The following is a 17,663-nucleotide window of genomic DNA, read 5'->3' on the forward strand; positions in this document are numbered from 1 at the left end:
GACATTTTGAAAGCAGCATTCAAGGGAGCACTTAAGCCTGATACAGCATGTGGTAACTACCTCTGAGCACTCCTATGAAAATGGCCAGACTTCCTTTAATACCATAAGGAAGGCAGAGAGTTGAGGTTCCCCAGGTTCCCATTTTGAGACTCTAACATTGCAAGCTGTTACTTAGGCAACACAGTTGACACGCTGGGGAAAGAAAACACCTGTGATGATTTAAAGAGTTATGATTAAAAAACAGGGATATCAATTTGAGGCTGGACATCTTCTGTTTGGACAGATCTCTCCAAAGAGAGACACAAAGTATGACAGATCTAGCAAGATTCAGGCTCCAGTCTCTGAGCAGGGGAGCAACTGCTGATAGTAAGGACAAGAAGGAATAAGAAACAAACAAAAATCGAAGCGGGATGATTGCAGACTTAACAGAAGACAGGCCAGGGAGATAACAGGGTTTCAAAAACAACCAGAGGGMCCAATAGTCAACACGGCCTGAGAAAAATCTTCCAAGAACTAATCACCCACAAGCAAACTAGTTATGTTAAACAAATTCATCCTGGGAATAGTCAAAGAAGTTCTATTCCCAGTGCCCCAAATCATTATTAAACATATTTCACAGAAGACAAGCCCTGCCAAAGTAGTTTAAAAGCTTGTCAGTCTCAAGAACTCACCTGCCAGCCTTTGTCAGCAGTCCTGTAATATGGATAATGCTTGGTAATGTGGGCATAGATCCCACTTAGTGTTAACTGTCTATCCTGTGCTGAAGATATAGCCTGCACAATTAGCTGAGCATAGGAGTACGGTGGCTTGGACTCATCCTGGAAGGACACAGACACAAAAATGTAGTTACCAAATCAGAATTCCTATGCTGGATATTACCACCAACAATGACTAAGAAAGCACATTCAGCTGTATTTCACAAGCACTAAGAAAGCATAAGGATGGTGGCTAAAAGCAATACCATCCTCTTCCCTTTCCTCCTGCTCTGCACTGGTATCTCCCAATTCAGCATAAGCACTTGTGTGCAAACAGGACTAGAGCAAAGTAAGTGTCTCTCTCAATCTCCTGCCCCCAAAACACAAAAAGGCCAACCTCACTGTGGGGTTCCACTCCCTGCTGAGCTTGCCACACATGCTTATACCAGCAAGAGGGGCAGAATCAGGACAAGCAACTGGAAGAAAGGCAGAGCTAGAGGTTGCAGGGTACATCCACTATTGTCAGCCTTCATGAAACTAAAGCCTTAAATTCTATCCAGGTACAACTAAACTTTGTTAGAAAGGCTTCAAGAAGTATACTACCAGCTCTCCTCCCAGAAACGAGCTCAATATGAAACTCGATCTTGTCCCTCCCCTCTCCTGCAGGATTTATTTTGCTCTAGGAACTTTAACTCATGTGCCAGATCTCACATTCCCAGCTCTTCTTACTCCATCAAGAACAGCCCTTCTTGTCTCAAGGAAGAATTCAACCTACAAAAAACCCATCTAGTACTGTGCTCCTCCACCCWATCCCAAATCAAGTGGTTTTGGATCTAGACTTTCAACTTTGATCTGAAGATCAGCTCACCAAAATTAAATTTTATCATTATAACTCAGTTATTTTTTTAATATAAACTCTACTTGCTACTCTCCTCATTTAATGCCTGCTTGACAGGTCTTTATTTTAAAGTCAGACTACAGATTTCTCATGGTGAGGATCCTATTTCTTCCCCTGCTTCCCCTTTCCCCAACTGCCTTTTGCAAAATACCATTAATTAAATGGAAAAAATAAGACTTTGAATTTTCATGCTCTTCTTTATAGCTTCTGATTTATCAAACAAGCAAGACAAATTCCTCTAGTGTAACCCTTTTAGGGAATGACTTAAATGCATTTCAGCAGCTAAGCAAGCACAGATTCATCACCTGCCACCAAAGATATTGATTTGAAGGCACTGTTGCAAAACCCTGAATGATATTAAATACAGCACCCCTATAGCCAGAGTATTCTTATACCCATTTAACTATAACCAGCACAAACAATAAACTGCAAGGTCTTAATAGGCCTCCCAGTGAACACTGCTGGGTAAGTAATGTTTCTCTGAACCTTTGGGCTATCCCCGCCAGATGCATCTGCCTGCTGTTCTGATGCTGCTTTTGCCGCATATTCTGCTGCCAGCTGCAGATCCGAGGTAATGTTGTGAACAAAACGATATCCTGAGGATCCAGCACCACGTGGACTGGCCGGGCAAGAGTTGGGAACACTACAAAGGACAAAAAAAAAAAAATTACAGTTATTCATTACTTTATTTATTAGCAAGGCACACTTAACGCTTACATCTAAAATGCAGTTACACTACACTTCCAGGTCACGGAGAAACGTGTAAGGACTGGATTTTTTTTGCCCCCGTGGCTTATCCAAAACACTGAAAGACTGAAGAGGGAGGCAGAAGGGGAGGAAGTATCAAAAGCAGAATTCCTACAAATTCTGACTCCCAGTCACCTTCTGCAATCACAATACAACACAATTCCAAAGCATTAAACAGCTTCTCTACACATGCGACTTCACTGGAAAATACACAGGCCGTATTGTGGATGAAACTTAACTAAATAAAAACAAAAACAACTTGTGGTTCTACAGCTGACAAAACACCACTCTCCTTATGATACAGACAATGTTTATTCAATTTCTCTAACAGATAGAGGCAACCTACAGCATCCYAGTTAAAACACCCACTGTCGTCATCTGCCATGAAGTTTCCCGCCTAGTAGGAAACCTGGACTTCAGAAGCCCAAACTTCACACCAAGATTAATGCCACACAGCCAGAGCCAGGCATTTCCCTGATTCACCAGCGCACAAGCACAGCTAACAAGAGGGAGCCCCAATCACTGCGATACAACACGGGAGGCAGCTCATCCCATCAGTCCTGGCTAGCGTGGGGAAAAGACACATCTAGCTCTAGGATGACCACACGATGGCATCACAGGAACACCTACAGAGCAGCAAAGCCACGCTAAAGCTGATAAAAAGCTACAAACAAATAAAAGGTCGCTGTAATTTGCAGCATCACTCAGGCACACACAGGCGAGTGCTACATGATGAGAACTAATCAGCAAGACTTGTCTAGGGATCACAYGTCCTTGATCTGCGGGGTAGGAAGGACAGGGGAGGAGGCACGAGCCTGGGAATCTGAAGTTCCATGTTTTGGTTTTCCTCCCTTCTGTGCTGCTCTGCGCTGAGGGGTGCAAAGCCAGATGGGACACAGAGTCAAACCACAGGATCACATACATCCTCTATATAAGAGAGGGAAACAGTGAACACGAAAGCAAACAACACACTAAAGATTTACACAGCAACACCAGTAATTCAAAATGTATGAAAAGATGCAAATTGAAGTCTGCAGCTGGGAACAAGAATTTGGTAAAACTGGCATAAACAATCCTCTTCCTGGTAAAACACTCAACAGCAGTGCTGACCCTGATACAAATAAAAGCAATAACTGACAATCATCTTGGTGTTGTGCTAAATGCTGTAACAACAACAACAATAAATGAGAGAATAAAAAACACAATCCCTTCCTCAAAAGCTAACTGTCTAATTAGCTCCCTCCCCACACCCCTGCACATGCGGATAGAAAGGAGAGTGAGCCAGCACTGCTTTGCTCAACAGGCAATCCCTTCGGCACACAAGCAGATTAACAGTGCAAAGAATGACTGTGTCCTACTGCAGTCCACCCTGTCAACCGAGAAGTGCTGCTTCTCACTGCGGCTCCTCTGCAAACGGCCGTAGTGCTGAGCTCAGCAGGTCTGAGACTGGTTTCTTTGAAAAGTGAATTACGTGATGGGGCGGGGGGAGGGTTGGTCATGGGGGAGAGGGTGAGGGCTACRAGAAACCCAGCCACAACACACCCTTCCAGTAGGGAGGCCAAACTCACCCAACTTGTGTATGCAGACAAGCACGTGTTCAGAGCCATGCCAAATGCTACGTGGCCCGAGGCAACCCTTGCAGCAACCTCCGATGGTCCCATACCCACCAAGAGCCCTAGGCAATAACGGCTCAGAAGCATGGCAGCAGGTGAAGCTTCCAGGAGGCTGAAGTATGCAATGTTGATGAGTTCATACACACAAGCATCCCCTTGCAGGAGATAAAGGGGCTTCTCACCTAGTCTTTCAAAATGTGTAGACCTGTTTGTGTAGGAAGATGAATCAAAGTTAGCTATTCCATACTTTAGGCCCACTTAGGAAGTGGATCATGCCAAAGAACAGAAGGCGCTCTTCACATGGGGATGTGGTAGGAATTTCATTATGCCTCTGTCATTTTTCAATGGCTCCTCCATATACACACTTCTTGTAACGTGTGGATAATTACCAGTGAAAATCATTTTCATACATGAAACAATGACAAACCAAAATCACAGTAATTCCTTTTATCTTTGTATTTGGCAGCCGAGCAATTACTGTAACACACAGACAGGGAGTGGAATAGGATGAAACAGAATTCGCCTATTTTGTTCTTCATTGTTTGCAGATATACATGGACAGCAAGCCACAAACACAGAGGCGAAGACTMAGGACAAAGATATGGAAAAGTTCTCCAGTACCTCCAGCCACTTCACCAGGCTGTATCTGCAAYTTTTAAAACTAGGTTGGCTTTGAAGATCATCCCAGCACAGCTCAGACACAAACACTGAGCTGATTCTTCAAGATATGTAAAGGACGCAACCTAGCTTTTACTGTTCAAWACCGAGCTTCTGAAGCTGATTATGTTTTAAGTATGATCTCTTATTTAAAACAAAAAACAAAAAAACAACAACAAAAAAAGAAAAASAGCAACACCCTGCAGGGCTGTGATTCTATTAGAGTGCTGACAAACCTCCTCAACCTGATTTTTTGCTAAATTTTAGAAAACAAGCTGGTCTCTCCCAGTGGAACATCGCTGAAGAACCTGATCCTCTCCTCATGAGGCAACAATCCCAGAGCAGTACGTGCTTGCTTTTATCAGAATGGAGTGCTTCCACCCAGGTGATCCTACCACCYTTCAGCTTGGATTAATGATCAAATGAAGAGCCATGGATACAGAACAAACAAGAGGAACTTTCAGGTGCTCCATGCAGAGCTCTTAGTCTAACACCAGAGAGCTCTTAGGAGGGACGAGGGGAAGACTGCTGGAAAAAAACAAGGAGACAGAATCTGCTGCCCCCTTTCCACCCTTATCYCCCCAACCCCCCAAAAAACTTGTGGGACAGAAGGAGTAAAGAAACAATTTTACTAAAAATACCCTTCTGAGGGTTAAGTTAAAATTAAACATTGGTGCAGTTTAAAGAAAACAAGCAAACACAATGCAGTGACATCAATTTCCTGGAGTTCCTGGAATTCTCCTCACCACCCAGTGCAGGGGCTGGTCAGGGAAGCTTGCCTGTTTTCACACCCCCTTTAAAAATATTACAGAACAAAGACTTTTTCCCTACAAACACCTGTTWGTGCCATAAAACAAATGCAGTAAATGTGAGGACAGTGATCACAATGTGTTGGATATAACTATTACATCAACAGTTGAAGAAATAACTTGACCCATTTTAATACTATACCCTTTTACTGATAAAAGCTACAGAYAGATAAAACATGCAATTTCACCCAGCTCTCAGACACCCAAATAACTTACTGCTCTGGTCCAGGCTCACGGTCCATGCAAGCATTTATAGCTTACAAGAAAGGCAACTTGGCAAAACTTGGCGAAATTTGTTGCAGAAGAGGGCATTTTAGAGAGGAAGCTAATGTTTTCTCTCACTGAAAACAACACAGAGCACATAGGCAAACCAGCTGCAATTACCCACAATTTTAACCTCAGAATTTGGCTGTGACACCAAGTGTGCCTCAAGTCTTGCAGAGATCTTTGATAACCACTAAGGATTCAGAGCCACAGTTCCCCAAACATCACCCTGAGACTCAGACTTTAGAATCAGATTACAATCATGGSGTGAATCACATCAATCCTTCGCAATACATTTTCCATTTAATACTTAACCCTTCTCGAGTTGTAAGGCCAGAAAGACAAGGACTGAATGTGGCATCTGCAATATATTCATCCTTGCAACGGGTAAAATGCATTTTGAACGCAGAGCTTATTTCTGGCTGTTGAAGTGTTTAACAAGTCTTGCAGCATCATAATTCACTTTCAACTCCTGCCAACATGAATCTAGCCTCTTAAGGTCACAGCACTTTCTGGCAACTAATAAGTCTTTAAATATCAGCTATTGGAGAAGATTTACAACGTACTGCATTTCTGCTGTAATGTCAAAAATTGGTTTACTTTAGCTAAAACAGGATGCRTCACTGTATGTACGGAGCGTCCGCATCTAGAATGTGGTGTGCTGTTCTGTTTCCTCTCATCTCAGAAAATGGATACAGTAGAGCCAGAGAAGGTACAGATTAGGGTAACTGGGATGATCAAAGGTATTAGAGTAGATTCCATGTGTGGAACAGATAGTTTAAGGCAGAAAACTGAGATTCAATGTGACAAAACTTAAAAACACAAGCAACAGAGAAGGTGCTGAGCTGCTAGTCCCTTCCAATACAAGCACTATTGGACACAGAATAAAACTTAAGGGGTAGGTCCGAAACAAAAGTACTTCTACTAAATGTGAAACTACATGCTGTAAGGCAGGGCTGATGCTAAAAGTCTATATGAATGCAAAAAGCTGTTACACAAACTAAAGAGAAAGGAGGAGGACAAGGAATCTATTARGGGCTTTATCTGACAGAAGGTCAGGAAGTTCCTGATTCAAGAGAACAGTGGAGGCAAACAGAAGAAAAATTAACATTATTATGTATTTCTTATGTTCTTATACCATCCCAAAGATACCACTGTCTGAGACAGAWTACTGGCCTAGATGGATTTGTTGCCTGACCTCATACAGCAATTCTTGCATATAAAACGAGTTTTACATGTGAAACAACAAGTGTTTAAATGATTTACGGTCATATGAACAAGTTGAGAACAGAACAGACTCCCAAATTCCACTGCCAGTTTCTCCAGCAGGAGCAGCAGTAAGCGAATGCAGGAAACTTGCTCCTACTACTTAATTCCATTCTTTTCTGCCAAAAAGATCCGTAGTGCTCAAGCTAGAGAGGTGTGATTTAAGCCAGGTATTCCATAAAGTACTCCGTAAGGTACTCCATAAAGTACCTATCTTCTCTGTGACAAGAGGAAAGAGCATCTCGGATCCCACAGGAAAGCTGTCTGCCTGACTTGGAACCTGAACTGATAAAGAGGAGGAGAAGACCYCTCTTCCCTCCAGTTTTGTGGTTCAGGACATGGTATGCACCTTCACTGTCTTCAAAAAATGCCTAAATGCTCATTTGCAAAGCAAGCACAAAAGACACAGCAGCAGTAAGAGTTACCACCTTGGCAATACTACCAATATACAGATTCCTGTCTGAGCATCTTTTTTCTTTTCTTTTCTTTTCTTTTCTTTTTTTTTTTTTTTAAGATCCAATTCAGTTCAAAGGGAAAACCCTCATTTCTTAACAAAATCTTCCCCAGTTTCTTCCCCAAATGCAAACTGGGAGGTTGGTTTTTCCAGCACACCAGGACCATGTCGGAGAAATGCTACAATTCCCATATTCCATTTCACGACCCTGCACAAAGGGCACCAAAAGACATATAGGAATCTTTTTCACGTGCAATAAGCACGAATCAGGTCAAAGTACTTCAGCTTGCGAAACGAGCACTTCCACGATACAGCAATCAGAAATAATGGGTGAAAACCCTCTGCCACTCTCTCCTTCCTCAGCCTAGCCCCAAAAAATGTGATTCAAAGACAGACAAGTCCTTGCAYGTTGCGTGTTTCAGACAAGTTTCAGAAACAATCGCAAGCGGTGAGACTGCCAAATGGAGCTGGATTTTGATGTGAAAGGAGAAATCCGAGAGCTACTCTGTCTGCTTAACGCTGAAGAAAAATCAAGCTCTCAAACAAGCCACAGCGAGAGAAAGTTAACTATCCACAAAAGTTCAAATTCTTACTACTTGTCTCTGCTCTGGTGGTTCAGTGGCAGAAAGGAAGTGAGCTCAGCCTGTGGATGCAGTGAGCACTTGACACCAGCCCAGAGCAGGGGAAGTGAAAGGAAGAGGAAGTGCTCCCGCAGCTGGTGACATCTGCAAGCTTTCCTCCAGCACTCAGCTTGGCACATCTCCTCCAGCACATGGTCCATCATCCGAAATGAACGGGTGTAGGAACTCCCAAGCCTGCTGTAGATTGCTGGTTTTCTTACGTGATGTATATGCATTACATCCGTTGGCTTCTTGTTTGGAGACAAGGGTGATTAAAAATAATCACTGTTCTGTCCAGCTGTGGGAGTTACCCGCGCAGACCACTCTGCCCAACTCCAGGAAGTAATGGATAACCAGGACAATGCAAAAGAGCCAGCAAAAAGTCTGCCTTGGAGCTCTTCACTGGCTTTTCAGTTAAACAGCTAGTAAGTGCTTTAGGAAGAAGAAAAGCCTGAATGAGATGGAAGAGGTGGTATTTATGCATCCCCTTCCAGTGAAGGATTGCAGCAATTGAACTCCGGGTTCCCTCAGCTTCTCACTTCGACACCTTCAGAAGAAACACACAAGTTCAGATAAAATCCCAAGTGATCAGAAACCCTGTTGTAAACCTGTCTAGAGCCCAACAAAAAGCACTCTTTCTTCAACCAAGCCAAATCTGAAGTATAGCACATCCAGCATTTGCACACAAGGAATACAACAGGGCTCACAGAACTATATATATATGTATATATGCTTCCACAACGGTTTAGAGAATCAAAGCACAATACATAAATTATCTACTACATGCTCTTAGGAAGCAGTTATTAYGGCACATACCATACACGCATAAAAACAGACAATGAATTTAAAGGCCACAAAACAAGCTGGTGGCTGAGCCAAGATAGCGTCAGTTCCTGAAGCACAGGCCTCTGAACAATCCGCTATCAGAGCGCGGAGCATGTTACAACAGTGATTTTGCCCTGTGAAAACACATGGGAAGAAAAAAAAAAAAAAAAAGCAAATGCTGTTAAAAACCTTTACAGCTTCTAGAGATATGGCAATTCAGCTTGCATATTCCATTTGACTAACCAAGCCTATAAAGTCAAAAACACGTAAGGATACTAGCTGATCTTTCATTTTTCATATCATTAATTTCACTGTAAACTAGGAATTAACCATTCTAGCAACAGCCAACCAAACATGGGCAGGCACACTAAGCACTAACAATTGTTTAGAAAATAAATTTGGGACCACACATCGGTTTAAACTAGCACAGAACCTCACCAGACTTCTCAAACAGTGCTTCTCAGAGGGCTTTAAGGGCTCTTCCTCCTACATGTCAAAGACATTTTTCTTACTGATAAAGACTGTAAATACAAGCTAGCTATCCATGCCCTTTCAGCAGCAAAAACAAACAAGTACAAGACAAAGTGTTCAAGCCTACAGTCATTCTGGTGCAAAGATAAGCCAGAAGTAGCAGCTGTAAAATGTGAATGATGATACTGACCTCMGTATTGCAGCATTTGATATTTCTTTACTGTAGTATTTTTATCAGTGAGAACATTACTACTATTATTTAGAATAGGGAAGCATACATGCAGAAATAGCTTCATTTTCAGCAACATAAAAAAGAACTCCAAACATGCATACAACTTTCAGGGGCATTATTGGAAAAAGATATTATTTGGAAAACAGTGAATACAAGATGAAACAGAGGACCTGAATACCCTAAGTCTAAACTGCAACTCAGCATAACTCGGAGACCAGAAACGAGCTCCTGACTCYGTGGATCTGTTTATGCTCCAAATGCAACCCATTTTGGGACAGGACTATACACATCGAATTGCGCTCACATAGACAGGACGGACTTGCAGCAAAACCAGGCAAAGTTCAGAGCAGCACAGGCTAGGAATTTAAGGTCACCCATAAGAGTGTTATGAAAAGATGATGCTCCTAGTACAAGTTGCAAACCTGAAAGCCACCCATGGAAAAGCAGCCCCATGGATCCTGAAATTTATTGCGAGCCTTGGGTATATTTCTTACCAGACAAAACTGAATTTAGCCTAAGTACACGTGGTTTTTGAGTCAGCTTTTCAATGTCTTGAATTTAGCCTAAGTACACGTGGTTTTTGAGTCAGCTTTTCAATGCCTTGAATTTATTGAATAGAGATGTGTGTGAATCCAGGTGCTTTCTGCCCTTCTTCAGATGTGCGAAATGGACCAGCTGCTCCTGTAACTTTCTTATAACTACAGTAGCCTCTTCCTTTTGGAACATGTAAATCCAACTTTTTTCTTTCTTCTTCTTCTTTTTTTTTTTTTTTTTTTTAAAGGAATTTTGAACTCAATGCAGGAAGAAACAGGCCATGCCCATGTGTTAGCCTCTCACGAGCATGCCGCCAGCGAACGGCAAACATTTCTTCTTAAAACTGCACACAACAGTACTGAAAACACACATCCACAAAAGGCCACTCCTGGAAATAAAACACCCAGCCAAGAAAACAGTGGAAACATTTCTCCCGAGGAGCAGGCAGGATTCCTGCTTTGTGAAGCTGCTGAGGGTGGCAGGTTTGGTTTTCTTTAACTCAAGCTCATTGCCCTTTCCAGGCAGGGCATTTATCAGAGGGGAAAATAAATAGGCTAGGAGGGTGGTGGTGGTGGGGGAAACCCCCCCCCCCCTCAAAAAGCAGAAGCTTGCAGCGGGTAGCAGGCAAGGAAACAAGCTACGGTGCAACCAGGGCGGCAGAGCAGGAACAGGGTGCAGGTACAGCCCCCTGCGCCCCACACTGGGGTGGAGGCAGGAAAAGCGGGGGGAGCAGAAGGCACTTTCCAAAAAGGAAATTTAACCCAGCCCAGGATTTCCAAACTGCAATAATTTTCCATGGGCCAATCAGGGAGGAGCGAGGCAAACGCACCAAATTAGGAAAGTAAATACTGGAAGGGGGGAGAGGGAGGAGGAGGAGAGCTGAGCTCATGAAAGCGCCTCCCAAACTCGGGGAGGCGATGGGGGTGCGGGGGCCCGCACCGAGCCCCTCCCGTGAGTGCCAGCCTCGCTCGCCCCTGCAAAGCGACCGAGCTGTCCTGAAAGCCAGAGGGCCGGAACGCGTATTTCCACGCTCCGCAAAGACCATTCCCACCCTCGGGCAGAAACACCCAGATCGCTTCCTGCGGCACGGAGGGCAGGATACGAGCGCCGCRAGACCCCGCGCAGGGCCGGGATGGGGATGTTTACAAACGTGTCGGCCCCTCCTCTGCGAGGGCAGCGCAGAAAYGAAAGGCATCTGGCATGCGAAACCTCAGAAGTCTTTTGAGGTTTTCTGAAGGCTCTGCTGGATTTGCTTCTGCTCAAGACGAACGGATGCAATCATTAATCATCTCCGTTAGGGGCCGAGCACAATGCAACACTCCTATTTCCACTTTCTCCATATGCAAAAGAAGCCTTCCCGGGGAGTCAAATGACAGTTGCAGGCATATGCCAGAGTCAGAAGATACAGCCTCTGCTAGGAACATAAACCACACTGCTGCTCTGCACAAGATGACTGAATGGAAACTAGCTACCATATGTTGGCAAAGAAACCATCCCCCTCCCCTCCCAGCAACAGGCTTCATCTAAAAAGAGAAGGTTAAATATAAACTAAAAGCAGTGCCTGAACAGAGGACTAAAACCACAGCTACCACCAGCCCCCTCTTTCTAGAATATCTGCACTGAACATCTGTGCGGCTCTGCAAGAGCAGGGGGAAAACCCAAACAAGCAAGTGCTTCTCGATCTATGCAAAACCAAACTGCCTTCATGGTCACACTGAAGTCATTCTCAGGCACATGAATTTCAAAACTACTCATTAAATTACTGTTAACAACCAGGAGATGCTCGTGTATTATACCATTTTACAAATCTGTGGATAAGAAAACAAAACAAAGGCTCTTACCAGGCATGCTGGTACTTCAATGTTCAAACTGTAACACTCAAGTCACATTGTCCTATACCCATGAACAAACTCCACTATATTTTGCAAGTAAAGTATACTATACTGCAAGCAATATATTTAACGTTATATGAGATTACTACAACTCTGTAACATAAACTCTTTTGCTGAGAAAGAGAGAAAGAAAATATTTGAGACAGTCACTGCCTGTTCACAAATCAGCTACAAAACAGGATACTTGCGCAGATACATATTCAAACTGCTTCAGCCCCTCAGTATATGGTCAGCATCCTACCCCCGTTTCCTTCTATTCCCAGAAAACCACACGTTGATGGCTCCTCTTGACCCTAACTTCAGATGGAAACAGCACCACTCAGCACCAACAGAATATTATTGGGATAAAAATAGGCAGTCCTAACATAAGAAAGCAGGCAAATATTTTCTTTCGCTATACACAGAGGTAGTGTTTGATAGATATTTCTAATTAATTGCCAAAAATGGTTTCATACTTTGGAGCTATTCCATAATCTTTAAGACTCTTTTTTTTTTCTCCTTGTCATTGGAGCTCTTAAACTAAACCCCTGTTCCCTACTTCTGGCCACTGTTAATGAAGTTCTTTCAGTTGCCTTCTATCATTTTGAACATCAAGCATTTAACAAGCTATTTTTTTTAATAGGGCATTTCATTCATCAAATATACTGGATAAAAGACATGGGGCCGATAAAGACTGGTGTTGGAGAGCATTGAGAAAGAAGACAACATGATTCCCAAGAACACCAACTTGGCTCGTTACCACCTTACCTGATGGTGCCTGTGGGGGACGGGAGGGGACTGACCACGCTCCGGAGATCCGGCTCCGGAATGTGGATCTTCAGAGGCGATATTTGAGGGTAAAGTGGCCGAAGGGGAGGCGACGAAGCTTCCTCTTTTGCTTCCTCTTTATGGTATAAAGATGTGAACTGGATTTTTATAACTGTGCTAGGGAATCGAAAAGTGCACCTGTACAGGAAAGAAAAGGAAAACTCAGTTTCACACAGGATTATACAAAAACATGTAAAATGTATTCTGTAATAGGTGTAGCATTAATATATTCAGAGCATGAGTGTGCACCTTTATCTAAAGCATCTTTCTGCCCAAAGTCCCAAGCTGCTGAACATTCACACATCTCTGCATAGGTGTCGCAGTGATTTGGGACCCAAGGTTTGGGTAGACTAGGCGATTTCCCCATGGCCATGTACTCCACCAAAAACTAAGCAAGATGCAGAACTACAGTGGCAAGCTCTTGGATTCCTGCTATTTCACAGACTAGAATTTATCTTCCACCAGCATACCGCAAGTAACTGGCTCAGGAAGGTACAATTTGTAGAAAGTATCAAACCACAAGCAACATGGAGCAAAAGAAATATAAAGGCCAGGCGGAGCAACAGACAGTCCCCAGGTAGACCAGACAGCACTATTTACAGACCAGCATGAACATACTGTGTAACTAATACCCATTTATATCTCTGCACATGATGCTAAAGGATCATCTAGCAGGTTTCAGATTAAAATACATTTATTGAGAACTGCCTCCCTTTAGACAGCCTGGGTTACAGCTAGCAGGGTCAGAACAGGGCCCGACAAGCCTTCAAGACCTAAGTACATTTCTTTCTAATTGTTATTTTAAAAAAAAAAAAAAATTATCACACATCTAAGTGTAGCCTTTGAGAGATGCTGGAACATTCAGCAGGAAATAAGCACCGACATTTTCCATATTTGAACAGARAGCCTTCTAATTTATAGTGTCTATAATAGGAATGGAGCTGTAAAAGTGAGTGTTCTACAACTCTACCTTATTGCACTCTAATTAGACAATAATGTGCAATCAATACAAGCTTTCCAGGGATCGTTTTGCTGTTACTAAGGTTAAAGAAGCAGGAAATAAAAACCAGGTTTCACCGTGGGAAAGGCCATCAGAGCACAGTAATTATGCTGGTTTCCACAAGCTTGCCTATAGAAGGAAATTAAGGGAATCAAGCAGTGTTGTTCTAGAGCTGTAAAAGCCAGCACAGTCAGGACACAATTCTTTTAACCAGTGTTTTATTGAATCCTGCCAGGTAACAGAATAAGGTGACAGGTTTGTAAATTGGTATTCGTGACTAACCTATCCCAATGCTGCTATTGATAGAAGCAGAGGGAAACATGCCATTGCTGCTCTAAATACGTACGCGCTTGCTCTTGGTGTAGCACGACCTAGTTCTGCGGGATGGTAATGCTCAGAAACCTGCCATGAAGAGCGCAAAATTGTCATTCAGGCATGGGGAGCTCATTCCCATCTCATCTCTGAAATGAGCTTGCTCAGCATTTAGTGTCTTGGAATCACAACGGCTCTGCTCTGCGCTGCAGGAGTTTGCATTGCATTTAATTCACTTTATAGGTCCTGCCACCTGCACTTCTTCATGCATTAAATAAGAACATCATTGCTGGCAATGCAGCCTAATCATGTTTACCCAACCCTTCCAAACATGGTTCCCTGCAGACTTGATACAAGCGCAATTCAAAACAGTGGAGTGCTCGCATCTTGCAACATCTATTAGCAGCAAGCACAAAACTTAGATGAACCTGAAACAAGATTGTTGAAGCATGACTCTGAGATTTCAGCTTTTGTACTGCTGTACGGATTTGCTTATAGAAAAACAGAACACATACATTTGCACTTGAGCATTATATGGACTAAGGCTCAATACAGTAAGAGCAAAGCTTAGTCATTTTTCAACCCCTTAACCAGGGAAAAACTAAGCTTTCTTTCACTGAGTGATGGAATTCTCTACTGTAATGCCAGCTGCCCAGCATTTTTCAATTTCTGAGTCAAGGACAAATTAGCCCTCGTTAAACACCATGCCATGCAACACCAACCTGCTGACGACCTCACCAGGTCTGACTGCAGAGCCCTAGGGCAGTTCTGCAGCAGTGTCTAGGCCAGGAGATTCTCCTGCAGCTCAGTGCCAGTAAGGATCCCMACCCCACCCCATTTAAGGCTTCCTTTTGAGAAGGATCTAGTAATGCAAGACCAACACTTCCTACATATTACTGCTTCCGAGCGATGCTGCAGCTAGGTCCTTACACACAGCCACTCCCTCCTGCTCACTAGATCCTCCATCCTACTACACCTCCTGATGCTGCAACATCACCTAAAAGCGCAATAGCTGCACCCAAAACAGTGTCAACGCTGTCCCATCAGTCTGTGAGCATGGGTAATCTTTACGAAAGCTAACTTTCACTTTTCCAAAATCATGAGTCAATCTGAAATGCGAAGTCTAGCCTAACCCTGCAAACGTGTGTGCAGAAAATGCCCGTGTAGCATTGCTTTTCCTTGAGAGCCCTCCCCAAAGTGATCAGACTCGGCCACGTGACTTACCCGCAGTCTCAAACGAGAACAAGGGAAGAGAAACAGAGAGGCTGGGCTGGGCTGACTACACAAGCAAACAATTTGTTGGCTGCTGTGATTTCGCTTTCAGAAAGACAGGCTGCTCAGTCCGCTGGAGCAGAACCCAGGACGCACAGCCAGTCTTAACGTGTTTTGCTAGCGAGCACATAGATGGCCATTTTGTGAAGAACCAGTCCCCCCTCCCCCCCCAAAAAAAATCAGAAAACAAATACATGCAAGTGTGTTTTACAACTTTAGAAGCCTGCTCTATGCTGGTGCTTCTACTGTTAATACTGCCTGCAGAGCCACAGTCGGGGCAATTTATCAAAAGAGTTGGCCGAAATTAAGCTTTTTTCCAACTGCCATGCCTTCGAAACACTTGCTCGTAACAGCATGCAGCTGCTTATTTAAACAAAACCTCTACACTCATATTGTAAAAAACCCGGGATGCAAGAAGTTACCCTAATGCCAAATACCAAGTGCAAATTCCTCCTGAGCTCCTCGGCTCGCTCAGGGGCCGGGGGTGCCTGGGGTTTACATTACTGTTTGATCCTCTATCACTACGGTAACGCAGACATGGTGACAACCCTCAGCACAGCCCAAGACAGCTTCAAATCAACATGCATTCACTAATGCAGGGCAACTGGGTCAGTGAGAAATCAGAAAAAAACAGAGCCTTCCCTGAAGTTGCCAGAGAAAACTCCATTATCAGTTGCACTGAAACCAGATGCAGTTTTAATGAGCTTTTCTAATTGTTCCTTTAATTAACCTCTTTCCTACCAAAGACGATAAAAGCAAATTATATCAGGTAGTCCCATCGAGGAATGAGGCACAAAGAGGAGTGAAAGGGAAATCCACATTAGCGCAGGATTTAAACGTACGAGAATTACAGTGCTATAAAAGGTAAGTACAACAAGACAGATGGCCCTAGCAGGGCTGTGCATGCGTTCCTTAAGATTACTGTATATATTTGAAGTTGTTTAAACTATATTATTTGATCCATGTTGTATGATTCCTATTAAAGATGCTTAGCAATTACTACTACTCCTTAACACTTCCATCACGAGAAAAAGATCAATCTGAAAGCACACATTAGACTCGACACAGTAAGCATAATGAAGATAACTGGTGTTTTCAAACACCAGTTAGGCACCTCTGAAACTCCCAGCTGATTAAAGATGGATCCATTTATGGTCTGCAAACGTTCTGGTAGGTTACAGGCAGGAAGCAACCTGCTTTAATGTCAGAACTGCTGTGTTTTACTCAATACCGGCTACAAGCAGGTACGTCCCACAGTCACTGGCCATATAAGCTAAGCAGCGTATTCATACACAGTTACAACGTGTTATAACACACATCTCAGTTCCTTGTGGAAAAGGGATTCCTGTTTCTCTGGGATGCTTTGCAAGGCGGTGTGAATACTATGTTAAAATAACCCACATCTCCATAACCATAAACTGCATCTCCAAAAAACGCATACAAATAATTCTTGCTGTGCAAGCTTGCAGGCAGAAGGGAACGGGTTGGCGGCTGGCTGCTGCATGCACGAGTTACAGACTCCTTGGCACTAGCTGTATGCATGCTGTACACAGGAGACCAAGTCAAGGAGAAAGGATGAACATGCCACACATGGCTACAGGGATGTGCATGAGTGTTGCTGGTCTTATTAAAAAAAAAAAAAAAAAATCCCCAAAAGTTTCCTGGACAAGCTCCTCACGCTGACAACACCACCCATGCTATTAAGCATCCTTCATGTGGTGAACCAGTGACAGTGACCACAAACATTTCATCTACGTAAGGTCTGAAAATAAAACGCTAGGGAACACTAGACTTTACATAAAAATTCACCCCAAAAGCAGACTTCAGGGAAAATGGTTAAGGGGAAAAAAAAACAGCAAGAAATTTCCATACACTGCGTGATTCTCTATAAAAAGCAGAAATAGGCTCCCCCTCCTCAAAGTGTCTTTTACCCACACATGCAAAAGAAACTGAGATTCATTAGCCGAACACAGCTCCAGACTGAACAGAAACAGAAGCTATTACAGTCACTGGTTCCTTTGTCAGAGCACCCTGCGGGCTCTTCAGCACCGCACGGCTTCTGCCGAGATCCGCTGCGCAGAGCGAGGGAAGAGACTCTGAAAAGAGGCAGGAAACAGGGCTAGAGCTGCGTTTTTGTGTTTACACTGTGGAAACGCACAGTGACAAAATGGAGAAGATATATGAATTAAGAAAAACCCAAGGTAAATAAAAAATATATATACATATATATAAATATCATTCCAGTTTATTATGCAAAAGAGAATAACCAGAAAAGTAAGCTGTAAGATTGTTACA

At 43.3% G+C, this 17,663-nt stretch overlaps 1 protein-coding gene across 1 annotated transcript in view; it reads right to left on the reverse strand.

Moving 5' to 3' along the window:
• The window catches only part of FOXK1 (forkhead box K1), a 49,143-nt gene that overhangs the window by 9,528 nt on the left and 21,952 nt on the right, over positions 1–17,663 (reverse strand). Inside the window, exons 2-4 of the mRNA XM_085300832.1 lie at positions 12,725–12,922; positions 2,080–2,236; positions 672–818 (exon numbers count right to left, since the gene is read on the reverse strand). Coding sequence (XP_085156958.1) covers positions 672–818; positions 2,080–2,236; positions 12,725–12,922 — 502 coding nt within the window. The remainder of the gene's footprint in view (positions 1–671; positions 819–2,079; positions 2,237–12,724; positions 12,923–17,663) is intronic.

Source organism: Rhea americana, unplaced genomic scaffold (genome assembly GCF_003343005.1).
Source record: "Rhea americana isolate MKP2758 unplaced genomic scaffold, rheAme1 scaffold_10, whole genome shotgun sequence".
NCBI lineage: Eukaryota > Metazoa > Chordata > Aves > Rheiformes > Rheidae > Rhea > Rhea americana.